This window comes from Rattus norvegicus, chromosome 1 (genome assembly GCF_021556685.1).
Source record: "Rattus norvegicus strain SHRSP/BbbUtx chromosome 1, alternate assembly SHRSP_T2T, whole genome shotgun sequence".
Lineage (NCBI taxonomy): Eukaryota > Metazoa > Chordata > Mammalia > Rodentia > Muridae > Rattus > Rattus norvegicus.
This window is the reverse complement of record NC_141534.1, coordinates 97,032,938-97,058,159: the sequence shown is the minus strand read 5'-3', so window position 1 is coordinate 97,058,159 and position 25,222 is coordinate 97,032,938. Positions and strand designations below refer to the sequence as shown.

Here is a 25,222-nt window from a genome sequence, read left to right as displayed (position 1 = left end):
CGCCTGGAAGTGAGACTAACCCAGCGCCACCGCCCTTCCCTCAGCCCACGCCTAGCGCAGTAGCTAACTTCGTTTGCTGTGTGTCCGTCGGGTTCCCAGGGTCCGAAGGCAACGGTACTCTGGGAATGGTAGTCCATACAGGTAGTTCCGACTAGAACAATGGGAGGAGTCTGAGCCGGGAACCACACCTCCTGTAGACCAGGAACTGGCTCTCCTGGTCTCTGTCGTCAACCCGGTATTCCCAGTTCTCGCGCCTCAGCTGTCGGCGGAAGGAGCAAGGCGACTGGACTACATTTCCCAGAAGACCTTGCGCCTCCCGCTCAGACCGCGACGCGGGGTCCGCTCTTCAGGTGCGCCTTGAGGGTGACGGCCGACTGGCCCAGGACTCCTGCTCCCGTGGTGCCCCGCGCGTGGCCAGCCCAGCCCCCGGCTCCTGCCCGCCCCACAGCGGCGCTGGTTGTTGTCGTGAGCCTCAGCCGCCCCGCTTTGCCCCTCCTCTTCTCCCCTCCCCCCCGGCCCTGCGCACGGGCCGCCCCTCCCCCCGCCTCCCCGGCCCCTCTCACGGTGCCAAGATGGCGGCGGCGGCGGGCGGCGGCAGTTGCCCCGGGCCTGGCTCCGCACGGGGCCGCTTCCCGGGCCGGCCGCGGGGTTCCGGCGGGGGCGGGGGCCGCGGCGGCCGAGGCAGCGGAGCCGAAAGAGTGCGGGTAGCCCTGCGGCGCGGCGGCGGCGCGGCGGGGCCGGGAGGAGCCGAGCCCGGGGAGGACACGGCCCTGCTCCGTTTGCTGGGTCTCCGCCGGGGCCTGCGCCGGCTCCGCCGCCTGTGGGCTGGTGCGCGCGTTCAGCGAGGCCGGGGCCGCGGCCGGGGCCGGGGCTGGGGCCCGAACCGAGGCTGCATGCCGGAGGAAGAGAGCAGTGACGGGGAATCGGAGGAGGAGGTGAGGCGGTCGGAGGTGTCTCCAGCGCCGGGTGGGGCGGAGGCCAGGGGCTTGCAGGGCTCCGGATAGCTCCGAAGGGTGTTGTGGACAAGTGGGATTCTTGGGGCTCCTGGAAATAAGCATTGCAGGAAGCAGGCTGCGTGGAGCTTTCGGGTGGCTAGGGCCTTTGAAAGTGGTCAGAGAAACCCTGACTGCAGCTAGACGCCTGGGCACCAGGCAAGCCCTATTGGTGTCCTGAGCTGATCTTTCGCGGTAGCAATGGCAGAGCAGGACAGGAGTGGGTGAAGAGGCCATAGGGATTGCATGCCGAACCAGTGGTGGTTGACAGCAGCAGCGTGGCCTTAATTGACCAAGGCTAGAGCCTCCTGGGCTCTTACTTGTAGGCTACCTCCTTAGCCCTTAAAATCCGCGACATCTCCCTGGTTTCACCAGTGCCCCAGTTGCTCTTTGGTTCTAAGATAGAGTGGTGGAGGCTTCTTAGGCACGGATTGAAGAGGGATAGAATGAATGCTGAGTGTTGAGTCTGGAGTGAGTGCAATCTTGTTTTTTTCCCCTCAGCCTTTTAGAAAAGGCAGGAGGATGTGGATTATATTGCTTAGGAGAGCTAGCTGTCCTCTGAAGGCTCAGAGTGGATTCTAATATGATAAACCATCTGCTCCACCTCTCATCTCCCCCAAACACTCCCCATTTAGGAATGTCCTGCAAGGGTGTAAATGGAGGACCTACTTTGTTTTAGCCCTCATTGAATGCCTATTGCTTAACTTGAGGAGACCCTCTAGTGTTTTCTTCTGGGCTAGTGAATTACTGATGGCTGTGCTGGTATGGTCTGGTTCAAGAATGCCTTGTACTTCGTTCCTTCTGACCTTGCCTCAGTCTTTTAAGTTCTTTGGTAAATAAGGAGGATTATGTTAAGGTGGAAGCTAACTATCATATCCGCAACACCTGAGACCCAGGTAGAACCAGGTCTCTGGCACTGACTGCTGTTTCTCCCCTTCACCCTTGGTCCCCTAAATTAGGAGTTTCAGGGTTTTCATTCAGATGAAGATGTGGCCCCCAGTTCCCTGCGCTCTGCGCTTCGGTCCCAGCGAGGTGAGTGATGGGGAAACTCTACCTCTCTAGTGTAATGGGAAGGTTCTTGCCCTTTGTGTTCGCTGGTCTCCAGCAGTTATTGAATGTGTCCTGTGTTCAGTCCAAGGCAGCCTGGGCTGTGGGGAAAACAGACAAGGAAGACTTAGTATCCTGCCCTTCTGGATGCTTTCCTTAAGACTACAGGGCCAGCTTGACCCATCTCCCCACGACTGTTCTCCTTTTAGGTCGAGCCCCACGGGGTCGGGGCCGCAAGCATAAGACGACCCCCCTTCCTCCTCGACTAGCAGATGTGGCTCCTGCCCCTCCAAAGGCCCCTACTCGGAAAAAGGGTGAGGAGGGCACAGAACGGATGGTGCAGGCACTGACTGAACTTCTCCGGCGGGCCCGAGCACCCCAACCCCCCCGGAGCCGGGCACGGGCACGTGAACCCTCTACTCCCCGTCGGTCTCGGGGAAGGCCCCCAGGACGGCCAGCCGGCCCCTGCCGGAAAAAGCAGCAAGCAGTGGTGGTGGCAGAAGCGGCTGTGACAATCCCTAAATCCGAGCCTCCACCTCCTGTGGTTCCAGTACAACACAAAGCTGGCAGTTGGAAGTGCAAGGAGGGACCTGGCCCAGGACCTGGAACCCCCAAACGTGGAGGGCAGCCTGGGAGAGGCGGCCGTGGAGGCAGGGGCAGAGGCCGAGGTGGACTTCCCCTTATGATCAAGTTTGTTTCCAAGGCCAAGAAAGTGAAGATGGGACAGTTGTCCCAGGGACTAGAATCAGGTCAGGGTCGTGGTCAGCGTGGGGAAAGCTGGCAGGATGCCCCCCAAAGAAGAGACGGAGATGAACAGGAAAGGGGACCATGCAGAAAGAAGCAGGAGCAGAAACTGGAGGAGGAGGGAGAAGAGAAGGGAGAAAAAGAAGATGACAGTGAGGATAACAGCAAGCAACAGGAAGAGGAGGACACTGAGAGAGCTGTGGCTGAGGAAGAAGTGATGCTAGCCAAGGAGAAGGAAGAGGCAAAGCTCCCATCACCACCCTTGACTCCTCCGGTCCCTTCACCACCTCCTCCTCTACCACCCCCTTCAACATCTCCACCTCCAGCATCCCCTCTACCACCCCCAGTTTCTCCTCCTCCCCCACCCTCCCCTCCCCCATATCCAGCCCCAGAGAAGCAGGAAGAGTCTCCTCCTCTTGTCCCAGCTACGTGCTCTAGGAAGAGGGGCAGGCCTCCCCTGACTCCTAGCCAGCGGGCAGAGCGGGAAGCTGCTCGATCAGGACCAGAGGGCACCCTTTCTCCCACTGCAAACCCCAGCTCCACCACAGGAAGCCCTGTGGAAGACAGTCCTACTGTGGTTCCCAAAAGTACCACCTTCTTAAAGAATATACGGCAGTTTATTATGCCTGTGGTGAGTGCTCGCTCCTCCCGTGTTATCAAGACGCCCCGGCGATTTATGGACGAAGACCCTCCCAAACCTCCAAAGGTGGAGGCTTCTATTGTTCGACCTCCTGTTGCAACCTCCCCACTTGCTCCCCAGGAACCAGTACCAGTCTCCTCTCCACCTCGTGTCCCAACTCCCCCATCTACCCCAGTCCCGCTCCCTGAGAAGAGACGGTCTATCCTAAGGGAACCCACGTTTCGCTGGACCTCACTAACTCGGGAGCTGCCGCCGCCTCCACCTGCTCCTCCACCTGCCCCGTCTCCACCACCTGCCCCTGCCACTCCCTCCCGGAGGCCCCTGCTCCTTCGGGCCCCTCAGTTCACCCCGAGTGAAGCCCACCTGAAGATCTATGAATCGGTGCTTACCCCTCCTCCTCTTGGGGCTCTTGAAGCCCCTGAGCCAGAGCTGCCTCCTGCTGATGACTCTCCAGCTGAGCCTGAGCCTAGGGCAGTGGGGCGGACCAACCACCTCAGCTTGCCTCGGTTTGTCCCTGTGGTCACCACTCCTGTTAAAGTCGAGATGCCCCCCCATGGAGCTCCGGCTCTAAGCGAAGGGCAGCAGCTTCAGCTCCAGCAGCCCCCGCAGGCCTTGCAGACCCAGCTCCTACCCCAGGCACTACCACCACAGCAACCACAAATGCAGCCACCTCCATCACCACAACATACGCCACCACTGGAAAAGACCCGTGTTGCAAGTCTGGGTCCCCTGCCACTATCTGGGGTGGAGGAAAAAATGTTTAGCCTTCTTAAGAGAGCTAAGGTGCAGTTATTCAAGATTGATCAACAGCAGCAGCAGAAAGTGGCAGCTTCAATGCCGGTGAGTGTGGTGCTCTGAGCAGGTCCCTGTACTCAGTCAGTCTGTACAGCTGCCACCCTAGATAGTGTTTAGCAGGAACACGCAGGGCCAGTCTCCCTTTTACCTCCTTCTGTTACTGCCCTTACCCCATCCCTTCCCTCTCCTATTCCCCTGCTCCCATTGGTCCTCACTTTGTAGCCCCTGACCCTGTTAATTTCCTCTACCAGCCAAGCCCTGCAGTACAAACCGAGGAGGCTGTGGGGACTGTCAAACAGACCCCAGACAGAGGCTGTGTCAGGTCTGAAGATGAATCCATGGAAGCTAAGAGAGATGGAGCCTCGGTATGCAGTGAGAGGAGGGTCTTCTGAAGAAGGCTGGCTACAGGACCATGTGGAGCCATTTCCCACACCTCTTCCTGGTTTTTCCTCCCAGGGCCCTGAGTCACCTGTACAAGGCCCCCGAATCAAACATGTCTGCCGTCATGCTGCTGTGGCCTTGGGTCAGGCTCGGGCCATGGTGCCTGAAGACGTACCCCGCCTCAGTGCCCTCCCTCTCCGGGATCGGCAGGACCTCGCCACCGAGGGTAGGGGATTTATGTAGTGGGAGGCTTAAGGACAAGTAAGGTTTGTGCATGAGCAAGAGCACCAGGGAGCTGAGCAGAGGGATTGGATGGGGTTTAGGGGAAGATGGGTTGTAGTGCTGCTGGGTCTTGGACAGACCTGGTCAGGTCCAGAACACTAGAGTCAGTCAGTGTGGAAAAGCAGAGGGAAAGTAAGGAAGTGAGGTAGGATACCTAGTGGCTTTGTGGCTCTATCTCCCCTCCATCTGCTGCAATAGATACGTCATCAGCATCAGAGACTGAGAGTGTCCCTTCCCGATCCCAGCGGGAAAAGGTGGAATCTGCAGGGCCTGGGGGAGACTCGGAGCCTACAGGGTCTGCAGGGGCCTTGGCCCACACACCACGGCGATCACTGCCATCCCACCATGGCAAGAAGATGAGAATGGCTCGTTGTGGGCACTGTCGGGGTTGCTTGCGTGTTCAGGACTGTGGCTCTTGTGTCAACTGCTTGGATAAACCTAAATTTGGGGGTCCCAACACTAAGAAGCAGTGCTGTGTGTAAGTAGCTGGAGTGTAGCCTCTGGTCCCGCCTGGGGTTGTCAGTCACCTGAGCCTCTTGTCCCAGCCCCTCTTCTGCCCAGCCAGAGCAGTGGGATTGGCATCCTTGTGGAGAGCTTCCTCTCTTCCCCCAGACCACCAGTCCCCTACCCTGGTGACGTGCTGCTCCCCTCCCCAGATACCGGAAGTGTGACAAGATAGAGGCTCGGAAGATGGAGCGGCTGGCAAAAAAAGGTAATAAGGTTTGAAGACTGTTGCTTCGCAAACCTTATGTAGATAGTGGGGTGGCCATGTTTGCTTTCTACTCATGCCATTGCATTTGACACGTGTCCTTTTTTTTTTTTTTTAATCAACGCTTAAACCTGTCCTGCATTCTTTCTTTTGTGCTGCACTTTCTGGTTTTCCTTTGTCCTGGTGCCCATGTCCCTGGCTGAGTTCAAATCCTACCAAGTCCCCTGTTCCCACAGGCCGGACGATAGTGAAGACGCTGTTGCCCTGGGATTCCGATGAATCTCCTGAGGCCTCCCCTGGTCCTCCAGGCCCACGCCGGGGGGCGGGAGCTGGGGGGCCCCGGGAGGAGGTGGGGGCCACTCCCGGGCCCGAGGAGCAGGACTCCCTCCTACTGCAGCGCAAGTCAGCCCGACGCTGCGTCAAACAGAGGCCCTCCTATGATGTCTTCGAGGACTCAGATGACTCAGAGCCCGGGGGTCCCCCTGCTCCAAGACGTCGCACCCCCAGAGAACATGGTATGTTCTTAGTTCCTTTTATGATTCTTCCTTTTGGCCATTCTTGGGGTGGAATCCAGGGCCCGCTGTGTCTTAAGCTTAGAAGGGATAGGACTCCCCAGTCTGTCCAGGAGGGTTAGTTGGGAACAGAAGAGGAGGTCATTCTTGGGGGATACACAGCCAGTGTGTTCAGGACTCATTGAAGGTTTTCCTTCTGAGCCTTGGTTGGAGGAAGTCTTGGGAACAAACATGTAGGTGCAGATGGGTAGAGGACTTGGCATAGGAAGGGTCAGCTGTCCTGTGTCCTGCCTAGAGCTGCCAATGCTAGAACCTGAGGAGCAGAGCCGGCCCCGCAAACCCACCCTGCAGCCTGTGTTGCAGCTCAAGGCCCGAAGGCGCCTGGACAAGGTCAGCACGGCCCGCTCCGAGAACCCCAAGCCCTGTGTGAGGCATGGCTCCTGCTCTCCAGGAGCTACCTGGCAAGTCAGGGTGATGGGCACACCTGAGTGTCGTGGTGTGTCCTCACCAGAGGACAGGTCCTGAGGGATGAGGCAGGCCTTGCCTTTCTGGAAAGCCAAGTGGGATCTGGGCAAAAGGCAGGGTCTGGCAGGTTGGGGGAGGCTAGTGAGGAGAGGCGTCTGCAGAGGGGTGGGGTTGGCATCTTGTGACAACCCCATGTCCTCCTTAGGATGCTTTAGCCCCTGGCCCCTTTGCCTCTTTTCCCAATGGCTGGACTGGAAAGCAGAAGTCTCCTGATGGTGTGCACCGGGTCCGAGTGGATTTTAAGGTACAGGGTTGAGGATCACTCTTAGAGCTTGTAGTGGAAGAAACTTCTTGGTTGTGTTGAGAGGAACCAGAGCTTTCAACATGGATCTGACTTGTGTTCCTGGCTGCTTTCCAATCCTGTGTTCTCTCTTACCCTAGGAGGATTGCGACCTAGAGAACGTGTGGCTTATGGGTGGTCTCAGTGTGCTTACTTCCGTGCCAGGGGGGCCACCGATGGTGTGTCTGCTGTGTGCTAGCAAAGGCCTCCATGAGGTTGGTGCTTTGCCTTTTTTTTTTTTTTTAAAGCAAAAACAAAGCCCTGGCCTCCAAGTCTTCTCCGTTTGCCTTTCCTGACCTTGACCTCTCAGCCAGGGACCATCGCCTGGCTGTCCAGCCTCATAGTGTGTTTCATTTCCTTACTCCTTCTAGCTTGTCTTCTGCCAAGTCTGCTGTGACCCTTTCCACCCCTTCTGCCTGGAGGAGGCTGAACGGCCCTTGCCCCAGCATCGTGACACCTGGTGCTGCAGGCGCTGCAAGTTCTGCCATGTCTGTGGGCGCAAAGGCCGAGGGTCCAAGGTAGGCACGGCAGCCCTGGGCAGGTAGAGGCCTGGGGGTGGGGGATGTTGTGATGGAGTGTATTGTACACTTCTTTCTCCTCCACTGCCTTCCAGCACCTTCTGGAATGTGAGCGCTGTCGCCATGCTTACCACCCAGCCTGCCTGGGACCTAGCTACCCAACCCGGGCCACACGTAGACGGCGCCACTGGGTGAGAAATGAGCCCACGTCCCTTGTTCAAGCATTCTACTTGTTCCTCACCCTCAGACTCAACCTGACCAAAGCCCTCATAAAGATGTGAGGGCTGCCCATTGCCCCGAGACTGACTGGCAGCTTTCCCTTTGTACAGTGTACATAAGCAAACTGTAGATGTACAAGTGGTTTCTACAGAGCTCGTGGGCCCAGTATTCCCAGCTGCACACTCCTGCCCCTTTCTTCCTCCTCCCCCTTACCATCATTTCTTGTCCTTCCCCTCTACATCTGTTTCCTTCTACTCATCCTCCCGTTCACCTGTCAGCCTGCTTCAGCCTGATGTCTGGCTTTGTTCTAACTCTGCTTCCCCAGATCTGTTCAGCCTGTGTGCGCTGTAAGAGCTGTGGGGCAACTCCAGGCAAGAACTGGGACGTCGAGTGGTCTGGAGATTACAGCCTCTGCCCCAGGTGCACCGAGCTCTATGAGAAAGGTGGGACCTGGCAAGAGAACAGGGCGTGGGGGACTGTGGTGGAATGGGCCAGGCTCTGGACAAGGGACTCAACTCATGGCCTCCAGCACCAAAAAGAAGAGACTGGTAGTAGCTTTCTGCCTTTGAGCTGCTTCAGTGCTGTTGAACCAGAGTCCTGCAGTATACAGATAATGAGCAGAGCAGAGCCACTTGGGAGTAGTACAGGTACAGGGCTTAGATCCCTCCTGGAAGAACCCGAGTTCCCACTGGGCAGGGTCAAGACGTACTGTCTGTGTTTGCTCACCCGTACAGCGTCTTGTCTTTTGGAAGATGGAAGGGCTACAGAGAATACAGATTTGTCCACGAAGGGTGCAAGGGAGACCACTGTCTATAGCGGTCAGATGATGTGTGCAGCTCTGCCCGAGACTCAGGCTCTGAGCAGCCCTGGCTGCTCTGACTGTGGCCTCTAACTTCTCCCCAGGGAACTACTGCCCAATCTGTACACGCTGCTATGAAGACAACGACTACGAGAGCAAGATGATGCAGTGTGCACAGTGTGACCACTGGGTGCATGCCAAGTGCGAGGGGCTCTCAGGTGACTTTCCTAAGCGTACAGGTCCAGCGCATTGCGGGGGCCTGTCCCGACCTGTAGGGTGACGTGTGCACTAACTGTCCTTGTACCTTGGGGGGCTCCTGGGAACCGTTATATCTTTCCAATCCATTGTTTCCTTTGTCATTGGCTGTTCTAGATGAAGACTATGAGATCCTTTCTGGACTGCCAGACTCCGTGTTGTACACGTGTGGGCCATGTGCTGGGGCAACACAGCCCCGCTGGCGAGAGGCCCTGAGTGGGGCCCTACAGGGAGGCCTGCGTCAGGTGCTCCAGGGACTGTTGAGCTCAAAGGTGGCAGGCCCATTGCTGCTGTGCACCCAGGTCTGGAGGGACCCAGAGGCAGGGTGGGTGGAGTTGGGCTCAGCCCTAGCCCTTCTGACTTCCCCCATTTGCAGTGTGGGCAGGATGGGAAGCAGCTCCACCCAGGACCCTGCGATTTGCAAGCTGTGGGACGGCGCTTTGAGGAAGGTCACTATAAGTCTGTGGTGAGTGCGACATGGGAAGGAGCAGGTGGCTTCCATGAGCAGTTTGAGGTTGAAGTTTGGGGTAAGGGCTCAGACACTAAGAAACTCACCTACAGCACAGCTTCATGGAAGATGTAGTGGCCATCTTGATGAGGCATTCAGAAGAAGGAGAGACCCCAGAGCGCCGGGCTGGACACCAGATGAAAGGACTCCTACTGAAGGTGCGTGCTGGGGTGATGCTTGGGGTGAGTTGGTGGGTGTGGGCAGAGGGGGTTAAAGAATGTGTCCTTCGGACCCTGCCCCATCTATTCTTGAGGGAAGGCAGCTCTTCTCATCCTGTCAACCCATTTCCCAGCTGCTAGAGTCTGCGTTCTGCTGGTTTGATGCCCATGACCCTAAGTACTGGCGACGGAGTACCCGGCTGCCGAAGTGAGCATGGCTGAGTAGCTGGAGGGGGACCAAGGAGTGAGGGCACTTGGGATTCCAGGGATGAGGCTGGCATAAGGGGTAAGGTTCATGTCAAGGCTGAAGGAGAGGGTGGCGGAGCCAGGGTGAGTCTTCTTAGTGCTTCTAGACTAGCAAAGGTGCACAAGCGAAGTCAGTTCTATCTTTGTTTCTTCTTTTTGAAGGCATCTGGGGAGCTCATGTTGGGGTGGTTAGGCAGGCACTGATGGCCCAGGTAGTCAGAGTGGTGACAAAGATTGTAGGAGTCTCGATATATAAAAGGAGAAAGTGTCCTGGAAGGGGTGACATCTGGACTGATGTGGAATACTCCAGGAGCATGGAGAACAGCACATGTAACTGGCACAGAGAAGCTTGGCTTCTCAGAGAGAGAGAGGGAGAAAGGGAGGGAGGGAAGGAGGGATGAGGGAGGGAGGGAGGGAGAGTTGGAGAGACTGCCTGTATCATGAGTAGGCTCTAGTTGAATTGCCTTTGTGGAGCTCATCAGATGCTGACCCTGTCTTCACAGCGGGGTCCTCCCCAATGCCGTGTTGCCTCCATCCTTGGACCATGTCTATGCTCAGTGGAGACAACAGGAATCTGAGACCCCAGAATCTGGGCAACCTCCAGGGGATCCTTCAGCAGGTTGTGGGAAGCAAGGGCCGAGCCCTGATTGGTGTGCCATGCTCTAGATTCTGACTCTCTTAGATTTACTTTCCCATATCCTCTGCAGCTTTCCAGAGTAAGGACCCAGCTGCTTTCTCACACCTGGATGACCCTCGTCAGTGCGCACTCTGTCTCAAATATGGGGATGCTGACTCTAAGGTAAGGGCTCCTACGCAGAGCTCTAGGTTGGGGGCCTGGCCCTGGGGACTTCCCCATCATGCCACTCCTCTTCTGCCTGCAGGAGGCAGGGCGGCTCCTGTACATTGGGCAGAATGAGTGGACACATGTCAACTGTGCCATTTGGTCAGCTGAAGTTTTTGAGGAGAATGACGGCTCCCTCAAGAACGTCCATGCTGCTGTTGCACGTGGAAGGCAGATGGTAAGGGCATGGGCCCAGAAAGGTGGCATCCCTCAGGGTCACAGGTTAGCGCTTCCTTCAGAGTGGAACTAACCTAATCCTTTATTAAATGGTGATCTCTGGACATGTCCTTCCATTCCACTGCTCGTCCCTGTTACTCTTATTGTGGTGCTGGGAATTGAAGTCAGGGCCTCACATATGCTAGGCAAAATGTTCCACCACTGAGCAATGTTAGAATCTCAGCAGCACCCCTCTCCCCTTTTTTCTTTTCTTTTTTTCGGAGCTGGGGACCAAACCCAGGGCCTTGCGTTTGCTAGGCAAGTGCTCTACCACTGAGCTAAATCCCCAACCCTCCCCTTTTTTTTTTTTTTTTGGAGACAATGACTCATGAGCCCTGGCTGGCCAGGTACTCCTATGTAGTCCAATCTAGTTTAAAATGTAGTCTTCCTGCTTCTGCTTCCCAAGTGCTGGGGTTGTAGATGTGTGCCCCAAGTCTGGCTCCCTTGGTGCCCATTTGGTTGTCTCAAGACTAGCACTGATGACTGGTGGCACTTTCTCTAGTTAGATGTAGGCCTGTGTCCCAAGAGATAGAATTTACACACCTTGTGTACGGTACATTTGTAGACCCCTTCCATACGGCGTCATTTTTCTCTCTCTAGGCAGTTTCCTTGACCCAGTCAAGTTAGCTTCAGAATCCATCCTCAGCCAGGCGTGATAACACACCTTTAGTCCCAGTGCACTGGGAGGCAGAGGCGGAATGATCTCTTGTGTCTTGTGAGTTTGAGGCCAGCCTGGTCTACAGAGTGAGTTCCAGGACAGCCAGGGCTGGGTGTATAAAAACCCTATCTCAGAAGAGAAAGAATCCTTTTCACTGTGTGCTCTTTGGTGGGGTCCTGGAGAAGAGCCTCCTCTTGGCAGGAGCTGTCGTGGTGACTTAAGTGTGAAGAAGGTGGCAGGCACTGATCAGTAAATGCTGACCGCTTTCTCCAGATCTTGCTTTATGTGTCTGAGGTAGTTTGGCTGTGTTCCTGGCCCTGGGCACAGGCAGGGAAGGATTCCTTCCTACCTAGCTGTGCAGGGTGCTAGGCCAGCCAGGGCCTGGGCAGTGTTACCAGTGATGCAGAGCTACCTAGTTCTCACCTCAGCAGTCCCTTCCTCCCACAGCGCTGTGAGCTCTGCCTCAAGCCTGGAGCCACAGTTGGCTGCTGCCTGTCCTCGTGTCTCAGCAACTTCCACTTCATGTGTGCCCGGGCCAGCTACTGCATCTTCCAGGATGACAAGAAGGTTTTCTGTCAGAAACACACAGACCTCCTAGATGGCAAGGTGGGCCAGGATGCTGGGGACCCACAGCCCAAACTCCCTGTTGTCTCAGGCTTTCCTCAACTGCTGAGTCCTATAGAGCTATGCCGTCATGCTTCCCAACCCTCTGCCAATCCAGAAACCCCCATTTGCTTCCTGCCTCCCAGGAGATCGTGACCCCTGATGGTTTTGATGTTCTTCGGCGAGTCTATGTGGACTTTGAGGGCATCAACTTCAAGCGAAAGTTCTTGACTGGACTTGAACCAGATGTCATCAATGTACTCATTGGTAAGCCTTTTACTCTCTTAGGTACTGCTTCTGACCTCACCTGGCCCTACCTTACTTGACCTCTCCTTTGTGCCATAGGCTCCATCAGAATCAACTCCCTGGGCACCCTGTCTGATCTCTCAGACTGTGAGGGTCGGCTCTTCCCCATTGGCTACCAGTGAGCACTCCAGGGCTGATGAGGGGAGGAGGACTCCAGGGCTGGATGTTGTTTCTAGGTACCCCTAACCCTCTTGTCCCATACGTCTGCTCCAGGTGCTCCCGCCTGTACTGGAGCACAGTGGATGCTCGGAGGCGCTGCTGGTATCGGTGCCGAATTCTAGAGTATCGCCCTTGGGGGCCAAGGGAGGAGCCCGTTCACCTGGAAACAGCTGAGGAGAACCAGACCATTGTGCATAGCCCAGCCCCTTCCTCAGGTAGCACTTGGGTACTGCCTCACCCCCTTCTCCAATTGGGGTCCTCACAAAGCTCTTCCCCCACTTCCAAGCCTTCCTCTGTGTGTCGAGAAACTTGAGGATGCACTTAGTCTTCTCTCTCTCTCTCTCTCTCTCTCTTAATGATAGAAGCAATAAGTAGTTGACTTAGAGGCTTTGAAGCAGACGGCAGGGGCTGTGCTTAGCATTTCACTGGAAGGAGAGGAGAGCACCAGGCTACTAGCCATAGGGAACAGGAATGTTGACAGCTGGCTTCCTGAGATCTGTGTGCTCTTGTAATGTTTGGTTGGTCTGGCTGAATACATAGATTCTGCTGCATTACCTACAAGGGATAGTGGCCCCCTACAGAGGCCAGGGGGTCAGATCCCCTAGAGCTGCAGTGGTTGTGAGCCACTTGATGTAGTTGCTGGGGCATGGGTTGGGGGTTTTGGTACAGAGCCCCCAGCCTCTCTTATTCTTGCCTTTTCAGAGCCCCCCAATCATGATGACCTGCCAGATACAGATTCCCTGGTTCCTGGAGATCCTGTACACCTCTCACCCATTCAGAATCTGGATCCCCCACTTCGGACAGATTCAAGCAATGGCCCTCCTCCCACCCCCCGCTCCTTCTCAGGGGCTCGAATCAAAGTGCCCAACTACTCACCATCTCGGAGGCCCTTAGGGGGTGTCTCATTTGGTCCTCTGCCCTCCCCGGGTAAGCACAATGGGTAGAGCAGGTGGGCAGTGGTGGTGGTGTTCTTTAATCCCAGCACTTGAGAGGCAGAGGCAGACGAATCTGTTATCGGTTCAAGGCCAGCCTGGTTGCAGAGGCAGTTCCAGAACAACCAGGGCTACAGGGAAACTCTGCCGCCACCCCCCTCCCCCATATATAAATAAATGGGTAGAGCTAGCTAGGAAACTTGGAGTTGCTGACTGATACTGGACTTTTTTCGTCTCACAGGAAGTCCATCTTCTCTGACCCACCATATCCCTACTGTGGGAGACTCAGACTTTCCAGCTCCCCCGAGGCGATCTCGGCGTCCTAGCCCCCTGGCAACCAGGCCACCACCATCCCGGAGGACCTCCTCTCCTCTCAGAACTTCCCCTCAGCTCAGGGTGCCCCTGTCTACCTCAGTCCTTACACCTACCTCAGGGGAGCTGGCTCCCCCTGACCTGGCCCCATCTCCCCTACCACCCTCTGAAGACCTGGGCCCAGACTTTGAAGACATGGAGGTGGTGTCAGGACTAAGTGCTGCTGACTTGGACTTTGCAGCCAGCCTGCTGGGGACTGAGCCCTTCCAGGAAGAGATTGTGGCTGCAGGGGCCATGGGGAGCAGCCAGGGAGGCCCAGGGGACAGCTCAGAGGAGGAGGCCAGCCCTACCACTCGCTATGTCCACTTCCCTGTGACAGTGGTGTCTGGCCCTACCCTGGCCTCCAGTTCCCTTGCTGGAGCACCCCGGATTGAGCAGCTGGACGGAGTGGATGACGGCACAGACAGTGAGGCCGAGGCTGTCCAGCAACCCCGGGGACAGGGGACTCCTCCTTCAGGACCAGCAGTGGGCCGAGGAGGGGTCCTTGGAGCAGCAGGCGATAGAGCCCGACCTCCTGAAGACCTGCCTTCAGAAATTGTGGATTTTGTGTTGAAGAACCTAGGGGGTCCTGGGGAGGGGGCTGCTGGCCCCAGAGAGGACTCTCTCCCCTCAGCACCTCCCTTGGCTAATGGTAGCCAGCCCCCACAAAGCCTGTCCACTAACCCAGCTGACCCCACCCGGACATTTGCCTGGCTCCCTGGAGCGCCAGGGGTCCGGGTACTGAGTCTGGGTCCTGCTCCAGAACCCCCTAAACCTGCCACATCCAAGATCATCCTTGTCAACAAGCTGGGGCAGGTATTTGTGAAGATGGCAGGAGAGGGTGAGCCTGTCGTACCCCCAGTAAAGCAGCCATCTCTGCCCCCCATCATTCCCCCAACAGCCCCAACCTCCTGGACTCTGCCTCCAGGACCCCTGCTCAGTGTGTTACCAGTGGTAGGGGTAGGAGTGGTCCGGCCTGCCCCACCCCCACCTCCACCCCCACTAACACTGGTGTTCAGCAGTGGGCCCCCCAGCCCACCACGCCAGGCGATCCGTGTCAAGAGGGTGTCCACCTTCTCTGGCCGATCCCCTCCAGTTCCTCCCCCAAACAAAGCTCCCCGGCTGGATGAAGATGGAGACTCCTTGGAGGATACTCATCATGTGCCAGGGGTCAGTGGCAGTGGGTAAGTGTGGGGCTAAGGTTGGGCTTGGCAGACTGACCGGGAGGAGACAGGAGAAGGAAGACTCCTGGGCTTTCTGTGCTGCTTTTCAGGCTCAGTCGAGTTCGGATGAAAACGCCCACAGTACGTGGAGTTCTGGACCTGAACAATCCTGGGGAACACCCTGAGGAGGAAAGCCCTGGGTGAGTGACCAGGTCCCCGCCCTGGAGGCTCTGGACACCCCCTCCCAATAACTTTTGCCTCCTGACAGATCTTTCTTGACAGGCGCCCCCAGGACCGGTGTCCTTTGCTGCCACTCCCAGAAGCTCCTTCCCGGACTCTCGATGGTCCCTCAGACCTACTGTTTGAATCCCAGTGGCACCACCACTATTCAGGTAGAAACCAACTTTTCCTCTCACTGCCTCCTTGTGCTTGACCCAGTGGTGACTGACAGAACCTGGATTGGTTCACTTTCAAAACACAGTACACAGCAGGGGCTAGTTGGGTTTTCATTCTCTAACACCAGAAAACAAAAACAAAAAACCCAACACACTCAGTGGGTAGAAGCCCCAGGCTAAGGCTAGAGTTGTGTACTGTTTGGGAGCTCCTGGCCTTGTGACAGCAGAATTGGTGTTAGAAGTGAGCATCTGGGAGGTGGTAGCACACACCTTTTAAGTCCAGCCCTGGGGAGCAGAGGCAAGTGCATCTCTAGGTTTGAGGCCAGCCTAGAGTTCCAGGAGAACCAGGGCTACATAGAGAAACCCTGTCTCAGAAACACCAAAAAAAGGGAAAAAAAAAAAATCAGATATAGAGATGTTTGTAGCTGTAGGCTGAGCCAGATTTGATTCAGATTCAGGGGTAGTCTGGGCTGAATAGGGAGACCCTACCTCATAACTGAAGGGAACAAAACACCGAGGAAAAACAACAGCCCCATGAACAAGCTCAAATGTCTGGGCTTTGTGCAGCTGGAGGGGGTGGGGTGGGGGGTGCATCTAATGGTTGGAATCAGAGTATTGGTGCCTAATAAAGCCAGAAGGTCAGGTCACCCAGGGAGGGTGGAACCCTAGAGCCCAAGTGAGGGGCAGGAACAGTAGGAAGATTAGAAAAGGCTGGTGTTCACCAGAGGCCAGAAGTGGAGCTGTCAGTAGTTCACCTGCCACAGTGAGCCACCAGACCAGGGCTGTGAGTACTGGATTGGAGTGCATGAGCAGGTGGCATGGAGCGGGTAGGATGTTGAAGATAGTGGTTGGTGAAAAGCCAGAGCAGCACCCAGGCAGCTAGCCAAGAAGTTGAGCTCAGGATCAGGAGGAGGTGGGGCAGCAGGTCAGAGAGCTTGAGGCTATGAGGGCTGCAACTTCAAAGCTGAGGAGAGGGGGAAGGGTGGTGGTTGAGAAAAAGGGCATGGGAGAAGAGTGATCGGCTCTGAACAGGTGACTCCTGGAATGGGAGGAAGCTCTGGTAGATGTGCCTAGAGGTTGAGCCACAGGTGGGCGCTGGAGTGATTTTTGTCTGCTAGACTGTGAGACTAGAAGTGAGGTTCTCCGTTGGCCTCTGGGGTTACTCTGTGAAGCAGCTGAGTAATCTAGCAGGCAAACTGGGTTTGTAGTGACCTAGTTCTACTCAGGTGTTTGGGTTCACTCAGTACATAGAGGTAGGCTCTAAGCACCAAATTAGAGCCAGATGGACTAAGGCTGCTTAGCTTAGAGGCTGTGGTCTGGCTGGCATTGGGGTGTGATGGTGATGATGACAGGCACATTCCTGTTTGTGGGGGCCCAGACATAGCCTTTCTGCAGCTCAGGGGGTTTACATCTGTATGATCCCAGATAATCTTGAGTCGCAGAGGTCTCATGAGTCCAGAAGTTCAAGGCCAACCTGGACAATGTAGTGAGAACCTGTCTTAGCAAAACTAAATAAATACGGACAGTCTTAAGAAGTCCCTAAAATAGTTTATAACCTTCCTGATGCTGTGTGACCTTCTAATACAGTTTCTTACGTTGTGGTGATCTCCAGCCATAAAGTTATTTTGTTGCCTCTTCATAACTAAATTGCTAATGTTCTGAATCATGTAAATATGTAATATGCCACCCTCAAAGGGATTACAACCCACAGATTGAAAACCACTGGTTTGTAATAAATATAAGTATTTGAATGTGTCCAAGCCTATAAATTTAACTTTTATAAGAATTTAATGTGGACTCAAGAGATGGCTCAGTGGCTAAGAGCACTGGCTGCTCTTCCAGAGGTCCTGAGTTCAAATCCCAGCAACCACATGGTGGCTCACAACCATGTGTAATGAGATCTGATGCCTTCTTCTGGTGTGTCTGAAGACAGCTATAGTGTACTCATATGTAAAATAAATAAATCTTTTATAAAAAAAAAGAATTTAATGTATTATCAGCTGGGATATAAATTGGTGATAGAATGTTTTCCTAGTGCATTCAAGGTTCTGGCTTCAATTTTAGTACTCTCTCCAATTATTTATTTAACTGTGTATAAGTAATTCTCCAATATCTGTAGAGTCTGTTTCAGGGACAGAATAATTATAGGGTGTATATATGGGGTGGGCTAGCTTTCACTGAGCCGGCAGGGCCCAGGCCTTCATGCTTCCGTGCAGCTGCTCTATGGTGGAAAAGTTTTTCCAGGCCCCTTAGAACATTCAAATCAACGGCATAGGACTCACTGGGTAATTGAAGCAGGAAGAGGACCATCTGTCTCCTGTATGTATTTGTGCCAATGGGTGGGAGGAATTGATGTCAGCTGGGAATCAGGGGCACTTAGGTCTTTTTTTTTTTTTCTTTCCTTTTTCTTTTGTTTTGAGACAAGGCCTCTATGTAGCCCTGGCTGTCCTGGAACTCACTAAGTAGACCAGACTGGCCTCAAATTCAGAGCTCTCCCTATCCTTGCCTCTGGAATGCTTCGATTAAATGCATGTACCGCTTGCCTGGCAGCAATGACTTTTGAGTCCAGGAAGGTGATCCTCTCCTACTTTTACCTCCCCATGGAAGCAGGTGAGGCCTCAAGCTCTGAGGAAGAACCTCCATCCCCAGAGGACAAAGAAAACCAGGTTCCGAAACGAGCTGGTCCACACCTGCGCTTTGAGATCAGCAGTGATGATGGCTTCAGTGTGGAGGCTGAGAGCTTGGAGGGTGAGTTGGGGGTGGGTAGCAAGAACAGTAGCAGAGTGGGAGAGTGTTCATACCCCATCCTGACTTCTGGATCCTCATTGCAGTGGCATGGAGAACTCTAATTGAGAAAGTGCAAGAAGCTCGAGGGCATGCCCGCCTCAGGCATCTCTCCTTTAGTGGTAAGAGGTATCCCCAGGAATCCTGGGAGCAGGGGCAAGGTAGGCCCTTCGTGTGACTGCTATGTCCCTCCCTTCCTGTTCTCAGGAATGAGTGGAGCGCGGCTCCTGGGTATCCACCATGATGCTGTCATCTTCCTGGCAGAGCAGCTGCCTGGGGCCCAGCACTGCCAGCACTATAAGTTCCGCTACCACCAGCAGGGAGAGGGCCAGGAGGAGCCACCTCTGAATCCCCATGGGGCTGCTCGCGCTGAGGTCTATCTCCGGTCAGTGGTTGAGGAGCTCAGGGGTGGAAATTAAGTCTAGAAAGATTGAAACAGAGACACTAGGCTACCGCAAGAGTAAATCCGTAGACTTCACGCCAGAAGTGTAGCCCCCATCCATCTCCTGTTTTGCTACCTTCAGCCCTGTAGTCCTTGGTGATGCTGGCTCAGATGAAAGAATAGCTAGGCAGCGTCTCTGAAAGAATGCCCATGACCCTCCTACTTTTCTTCACACTTACAGGAAGTGTACCTTTGACATGTTCAACTTCCTGGCCTCCCAGCACCGGGTGCTCCCTGAGGGAGCCACCTGTGATGAAGAAGAGGATGAGGTGCAGCTTCGGTCCACCAGGTGTGCAGAATAAGTCGGGGTGCTGGGGTCTGAGAGGGTCCTAAAGGGGGCGACTGACTGTTCCTGGCTACCAACTTATGTGGTATTTTGTCCCCTACCAGACGTGCCACCAGCCTAGAGCTTCCTATGGCCATGCGTTTTCGTCATCTCAAAAAGACATCCAAAGAGGCTGTGGGTGTCTACAGGTTAGTGGGGTTTGGGGTGTGCCCCTTGGGTGGACAGATAGGTGCCATGATGAGGAGCTGCCTGGTGTCTGACCCCATTCCCCTTCAATTCCCTGAGTGGTCTGTTCTGCTCTGCAGATCAGCTATCCATGGACGAGGTCTGTTCTGTAAACGCAACATCGATGCTGGTGAGATGGTCATCGAGTACTCTGGCATTGTCATTCGCTCAGTGCTGACTGACAAGCGAGAGAAGTTCTATGATGGGAAGGTAAGTGCGGTAAGGGTGAGGTGAGTGGATGACTGACCTGGCAGAAAGCTGACTTCTCCACTCCATGCTGCAGGGTATTGGGTGCTACATGTTCCGCATGGATGACTTTGATGTGGTGGATGCCACCATGCATGGCAATGCCGCCCGCTTCATCAACCACTCATGTGAGCCCAACTGCTTCTCTCGTGTCATCCATGTGGAAGGCCAGAAACACATTGTCATCTTTGCCTTGCGTCGCATCCTTCGAGGTGAGGAGCTCACCTATGACTACAAGTTTCCCATCGAGGATGCCAGCAACAAGCTGCCCTGCAACTGTGGCGCCAAGCGCTGCCGTCGCTTCCTTAACTGAGGCCATGGCTGCCCCGGATTCCTCACGTGCCCGCTGCCATCTCACCCTGGCCTGTGGCTCCCTAGTCTCAGTATCTCACTCCTACCTTCCTGTTCATGGTGGATGTGGGCATGTAATGGGGCAGGAGCCCTGCCTTCACCCCTCCTGCCCACCCAGCCATTGCCTCCTTCCTCCTTCCCTGGGGACCCAGGATGTAGATATTGTACAAAGGTTTCTAAATCCCTTCTTTTCTATGCACTTTTTTATTTAAGAGGGCGGGGTCCCAGGTGGGAATCCCCCCCACAATAAAGTCTGTCAACGTTTGGAAATGTGGTCTTCATGATTTTATTGTGGCTGTGTTTGCGCATGCTTACTAGTATGCATGTGCTATCTCCTGCTCATAGAGGTCAGGGACAATTTCAGGAGTCAGTTCCAGAAATTGAGGTCCGAAAGTGTGTGTTAAGTGATTTTACCCAGTGAGCCATCTTGTCAACTCTGGTTGTTGATTTGTATGGTGCTGGAGGCAGGTGGAAGCTCCCACTTGGCTGTAACCGTAGTAATCAAGGAAGCACCGATGAGACCAGATTGGGTGCAGAGGGGCTAGGAATGTTGATAATATTTGCACATCATGTATGAGATCACAGCACACAAACTAACAAGGTGATGTGCACTTGGTAAGTAAAGGCAGGAAGATCCAGGTCCTAGATTCCAGGAGTTCAAAGTCATCTTCAGTTTCATATGGGGTTCAAGGCCAGCCTAGGCTACATGATGAGATCCAGCCTCAAGGTGAGGGTCTGTGAAGGCACTAGACCAAGTGTGCTAGTTTCTACCTTCTGGCACAGCTGAGCACAGACAGGCAAGTGATTCCAGGAGTGGCCGGGGAATGCGGTCCTCTTTATCCTGGAGTGGGCCCTTTACAGGAAAGGATGTCTGTTAACTTGGGACCCAATCAAGATTGGACATCAAAAAGACTCCTTTAATGAGGACATGCAGGTATTCGCTTCGAGAGAAACTTTATTGATAGTGTAGTAAGCTCCAGCATACTGACTCAGCCAAGTTTGGACAGCACCTGCAGTGCATCTGTGCGACCGAGCTGGGCCAGGTACATGCCAAGTTGGCCCAGAGTAGCAGATGGCTCCCTTGCCACCACCATCTCAATCAGCGCCCTGAGGGGTGAACGGTTGGGCCTCAGTGAGTAGACGAAGGTAGACCAGGTGGCAGGCAGCCCATATCTTGCAGCTAAGTGTCGTGTGGTACCATAAGCCATGCTCCCGCTAGGCCCAGGCTCAGGGTCCAGTAGCATAATCAGCTCCTCCAGAACTTCCAACTCATCCAGCAGGCGAGAGAGGGGCTGAGAGGCCAGACTCTGAAACTCTGGAAGACCAGGGAGGAGTGAAAGGCAGGACAACCTTTGAGGCCACCCTCCCTCCTGGGCAGCTCTGTCTCATACTAACCCCAGCTTGAGAGCTGCAGCAGAGATGTCTTCCCTCTGTTTCCACTTCCCAATCCCTCCAGAGAACCTGGGCAGGGCCAGTGTACAGAGGTACTGGGGTACTGGGGTCCAGCCAAACTGGAACAAGGATGGGAACGGACTTTCCTCTTGAACAAAGAGAGCAAGACCACTGCCAGTATCAGAAGCAGCACCAGGAACAATGGCAACACTGCCAGGGGCAGCACTGACGGTGGGACAAAAGCCCGTCTGCTGGAGACCTCATTCTGGGTGGTCTGCCTGAGGCTCCACCTCCCTGGTGAGCTAGAGACGCCTGCTTCTTCAGGTTTAAGAGGACAGACCTCCTTGGGAGGGATGGGCTTCTGGGAACAGAGGTTTGAGAGTGAAACAAGCGGGCCCATCAGCCCAAGCCTCCCATCCCTTAGGTCCTTAAATGGAGATAGCGCTCCTGCTCCCTGCCTCATCCACCCCCTTAAGGCACTCCACTTGGGGATTCTGCTGTGCCCACCATTCTCTTTAGTAAGGCTCCCCCTCTGTCCCGAGCTTTACGCATGGAACCCACAGGCAAACCCTGACCCATACCAAGGAGTCTATCACCTTTCTACAATGCTTGTGGGTTCTTCTGGGGCTCTCCATGTGAGTGGGTGCTGTGGCTCCGCTGTTACACTGGCTACACAGCTCTGTGCCATTGGGGTTGCAATACCCAGGGGAACACTCTTTGAAAGGATGTGCTACAGTATCGCCGAAGTCATTGAGCCCGCAGTTCTCCACAAACTCGTAATCTGCTGGGAGACAATGGCATACAAGCTCTCCCTCTAACCCTACTAGATCATTCCATTTCAAATCCTCATGAGGACCAAGCCTTGCCCACACTATAAATAAAACCTACCTAAATCCATTCTCCCCATGTCCTCCACTCAGAGGTAAAGTTTGCTCTTGGTGTCCCCATTCTAACTGATCTTTTCTGCACAAGCTTACCTGTGCCCACCCCCACAGTCTTACCTGCCTAAGACCCAGCATGCCCACTCCAAGGAAGCCCCTTGCAAGGCCAGCAACAGCCTTGTCACCGCCTAGCGCCCCTTCTTGCTACACTGTAGTCCAGTGCACACCCAGTCACTGCTCACCAGGACATGCAGGAGGCCCAAAGCGTTGCAGGCAGCTGCTGCAGCACCTCTTGTTAGAGTTCCAGAACTCAAGGTGGCCACAGAACCGGGAGGCTTCCAGTGGAGCAGCCCGAGTCAGAAGCAGCACTGTTACCACCACTGTCCAGAGAAGCCAGCTGGGCCCCATCTCAGCAGAGCCTGCGACTTGAGGGCTGTGACCACTTCCACCCACACTGTTTCTGCAGCACATTCCAGGAAGTCCAAGGCAGAAGAAAGTGGTGGATGTGGGGGGGCACAGGCTTCCAGAACCACTCTGGGAGCTGGCATACCTCACACCCAACTCCAAGCCCACACACAAGGTGTATAAAGAACTTGATGTGGGTCACCAGATTATCTGTGATCTTACATACCTGCCTGCTTTCTCATTTTCATCTCTAAGATGGGGTGACAGAACTTAATCTCACTGGGCAAAGGGAGTGTGTGTGTTGGCGGGGGGTGGAGATAAAAAAATCACAATAGTCAGGTGTAGTGTGCACACTTTTAATTGCAGCACTGCAAGTAAAGGCAGGAGGAACTCTTGTGAATTTGAGGCCAGCATGATCTACATAGCAAGTTCCAGGCCACCCAGAGCTAGTGAAACCCTGCTTCAAAAACAAAACAAGCCAAACACCACAGGACCTAGCAGATAGTAAATTTAATTCAAAGTTTTGTGGTAGGTATTATTAGTGCCTTTATTTCAGGGTGGTATGGTGGGCCTAAGCTACTGTAAACTCTCACTAGTACCTGACCACCTCTCTTCCTCTCCCCATCTCTAGTAGGAATTCTCCAGCTTGCCACAGACAGGCACGTACCCCTAAAAGGCGCCTAGAACGGACAATCTGAGATTATGCATATGAAAGCAGTCCTGACTTACCAGTGCAGACCCAGACCCCAAGCTGGTTCCAAGTTCCTCTGCTGAGACTGTGGTTGGCATACACCTTTTCTTAGGTGTGGGGGTGGAAGGAAACCACAGATTTGGTTGACAAACTTCTTAAGCTTTATTGGAGGAGGGACAAAAGGAGGAGGAGGAGGTTCCTGTATCGAACATTGTGTTATGAAGCTCTGAAGCCTGGGGGTGATGGGACTGGAACGTGTAGAGCGCTTTGAGAAGGGATGCTAGACAGGAACATCTATGCCCTTGGGTGAAGAGCAAGGGCACCAGTCTCAGAAGCGACCATGCCGGTGGTCTGGGGAACGGCGTCGGTTCCTTTCTCGGGGTCGGTGACCTGTATGGGACCTTGGAGGTGACCTAGGAATCGGAAAGAGGAGTGGTCAGAGATGGGTAGGAATAGTCAGGAGTGGTCAAGATTTTTCCAGGCCTGGCTCTTAGGGATAAGATGGCTGTTGGTGTCATTTCAGGACTAGTGCTCAGGGACAGGTGCCCAGGCTGGTACTGGGTGTGGGGTTCACACTGTTTTGGGCACTAAGACTAAGGTACTTCTCCACAGGCAGAGCTCAAAACTCTATTTAGAGCACAAGAGCTTTGGGATGGTAGGTCCACAAGTTAGAAGCAGATTCATCTAGGGTAAAGGAGAACATGGCACCCTGGGTCTGAAGTACCTATGCCTGGGTCCTCGCCCATAGAGCTGCCGGCGCAAGTTCCTGGATATGGGTCGCAGGTGCATAAAGTTGCAGAAGCCACCTCGGGTACATTCCCTAAAGACAGAGGAGGCCCCCATGACTGAAAATGCCCTACCAAACACTCAAGCATCTGGGACTCTGATGCCCAGACTACATTTATACTATCTTTTCTTTTTTCTTTTCTTTTCTTTTTTTTTTTTTCGGAGCTAGGGACCGAACCCAGGGCCTTGCGCTTGACATTTATACTATCTTACCCCATCTCATACTGTCGGCAGCATGACTCTCGGAAGTCAGTGACCGGAGACAGCTCAGCATGCACAGCCTGCCCGTTGAACCAGCGGTTATTGAGTTCCGCCACAGCCCGCTCTGCATCCTCCTCCCGCCGGAACTGAGGGGAAAGTGAGTGACCATGGGCTGTGGAATTCAAGATCTTCGGGGGACTAGTCAGCTCTGAGGTTGGGCTTGACTTATCGATAGTCCTCAGGTTGTGAGGTTTCAGTGGTGGCCATAGGCACTGAAATGTTTCCACTTCTGTGCTCTAAGCAGGGGACAACAGGCACCTTAACATAGACATTGCCCACGAGGTGGTCCCCGAGGTTATCACACACATTCATCTCTTCAATTTCTCCATACTTCTCCTGCAGTTCTGTGAATACCTCCTGCAGAAGATGGGGAAAAGCTCAGCTAAGGTCTGGCCCACAGGAAACCCGGTTAGGTTACCCTGGCAACCCTCACCTCAAAGAAGTTATCATAGTGTTCTTGCACCTCCACATCGCTCACGTGACCTGGAGGAGGGACCGGAGGGTGAAATGAGGGCGTAAACTGCTGGGGGCTGTCCGCCCAGCCTCTGAACTATCTAGTTTCTTACTCACAGTGTGATCCATCTGCAGTTTGGGCTGTGTTCTGTGGGTTCCGGTACAAGTTGAGCAGGACTATGGTCTGAACAAAATTTAAAAGAGACCTGAGCTCAGAAAGCGGGACTGCATGCAGAGTGTACCCAACTCTGAAGTTGGGGAGAGATGTGAGCCAGTGGAGTCAGAGACGCCAAAACTACCTAGACAGCCAAGGGGCGTGGTCGGTGTTCATGGGAGGCGGGGTCCAGTCCCTGGGAAGAAGGGTCTACCCAGGGCCAGGTCAGAAAGCAAACAGGGGTAGGATTGGCTTTAGTAATCCGGAAGAGGCGGGACCCTGAGATGATGGACAGCAGATGAAGCGCGGGGAGGCGTGAATCTGGGTCTCACCTGGCTGAAAGTCGGTTTGTTGTGAAGTCGGGAGCACCGGTCCCCGTGCCGGCAGGCCCCAATCTTAAAGTAAAAAGAGCAGTTAACCCTGGAAGAGGTGCAAAGACAGAGGTAAACCGAGGGCCGGGAAGGCCGGGCATCCCACGAACACTGTCCGTCCAGCCCGTAGGGACCCAAGTGCCCCGGCTCCCTGAGAGGCCACTCCCTTCACCATTCTCACTTGTCCTTCTCAGTCCCGAATATCGAAGCTAAATATTCAGCCATTTTTACCCGAACACTCCAACGCGCCTGCTCCTTAC

The 25,222-nt window shown here is 54.5% G+C and overlaps 3 protein-coding genes across 5 annotated transcripts; 1 reads left to right on the top strand and 2 right to left on the bottom strand.

Moving 5' to 3' along the window:
- Nucleotides 1–561: 561 nt before the first annotated feature.
- Nucleotides 562–19,838, top strand: Kmt2b (lysine methyltransferase 2B). 2 transcript variants are annotated; one of them, XM_087552541.1, is made up of 37 exons: nucleotides 562–935; nucleotides 1,952–2,024; nucleotides 2,249–4,263; nucleotides 4,470–4,583; nucleotides 4,675–4,825; nucleotides 5,080–5,359; nucleotides 5,538–5,593; nucleotides 5,827–6,105; nucleotides 6,398–6,492; nucleotides 6,773–6,871; nucleotides 7,009–7,122; nucleotides 7,279–7,425; nucleotides 7,521–7,616; nucleotides 7,970–8,087; nucleotides 8,548–8,661; nucleotides 8,816–9,000; nucleotides 9,075–9,164; nucleotides 9,260–9,364; nucleotides 9,499–9,572; nucleotides 10,114–10,229; nucleotides 10,318–10,409; nucleotides 10,492–10,629; nucleotides 11,773–11,931; nucleotides 12,075–12,195; nucleotides 12,274–12,352; nucleotides 12,448–12,608; nucleotides 13,096–13,320; nucleotides 13,567–14,860; nucleotides 14,950–15,039; nucleotides 15,122–15,231; nucleotides 17,845–17,982; nucleotides 18,066–18,140; nucleotides 18,226–18,403; nucleotides 18,642–18,749; nucleotides 18,851–18,934; nucleotides 19,052–19,181; nucleotides 19,255–19,838. In XM_087552541.1, exons 1-37 carry the CDS (start codon nucleotides 573–575, stop codon nucleotides 19,528–19,530), a joined length of 8,142 nt encoding a protein of 2,713 aa, XP_087408667.1. In that variant the 5' UTR covers nucleotides 562–572; the 3' UTR covers nucleotides 19,531–19,838.
- Nucleotides 19,839–20,505: 667 nt separating this feature from the next.
- On the bottom strand, nucleotides 20,506–23,110 carry Igflr1 (IGF-like family receptor 1). Of its 2 annotated transcripts, NM_001446499.1 has the most exon segments (5): nucleotides 20,506–20,883; nucleotides 20,964–21,321; nucleotides 21,557–21,741; nucleotides 22,084–22,301; nucleotides 22,976–23,110. In NM_001446499.1, coding segments are annotated over 4 exon segments (1,035 nt in total). In that variant the 5' UTR covers nucleotides 22,250–22,301; nucleotides 22,976–23,110; the 3' UTR covers nucleotides 20,506–20,557.
- U2af1l4 (U2 small nuclear RNA auxiliary factor 1-like 4) lies at nucleotides 23,076–25,220 on the bottom strand (the record flags this gene model as incomplete). The annotated part of the gene is given in 9 exon segments (NM_001008775.2): nucleotides 23,076–23,350; nucleotides 23,662–23,757; nucleotides 23,937–24,070; nucleotides 24,243–24,341; nucleotides 24,418–24,467; nucleotides 24,555–24,621; nucleotides 24,924–25,011; nucleotides 25,144–25,186; nucleotides 25,189–25,220. Coding segments are annotated over 8 exon segments (662 nt in total), but the record flags the coding sequence as incomplete, so codon positions are not given.
- Nucleotides 25,221–25,222: the final 2 nt, after the last annotated feature.

Coding starts and splice junctions, on each gene's coding strand:
- Kmt2b (XM_087552541.1), top strand. CDS start 573: ATGGCGGCGGCGGCGGGCGGCGGCAGTTGCCCCGGGCCTGGCTCCGCA. Junction 5,594..5,826: donor GGAGCGGCTGGCAAAAAAAG/GTAATAAGGTTT, acceptor CTGTTCCCACAG/GCCGGACGATAGTGAAGACG. Junction 9,573..10,113: donor CGGAGTACCCGGCTGCCGAA/GTGAGCATGGCT, acceptor CTGTCTTCACAG/CGGGGTCCTCCCCAATGCCG.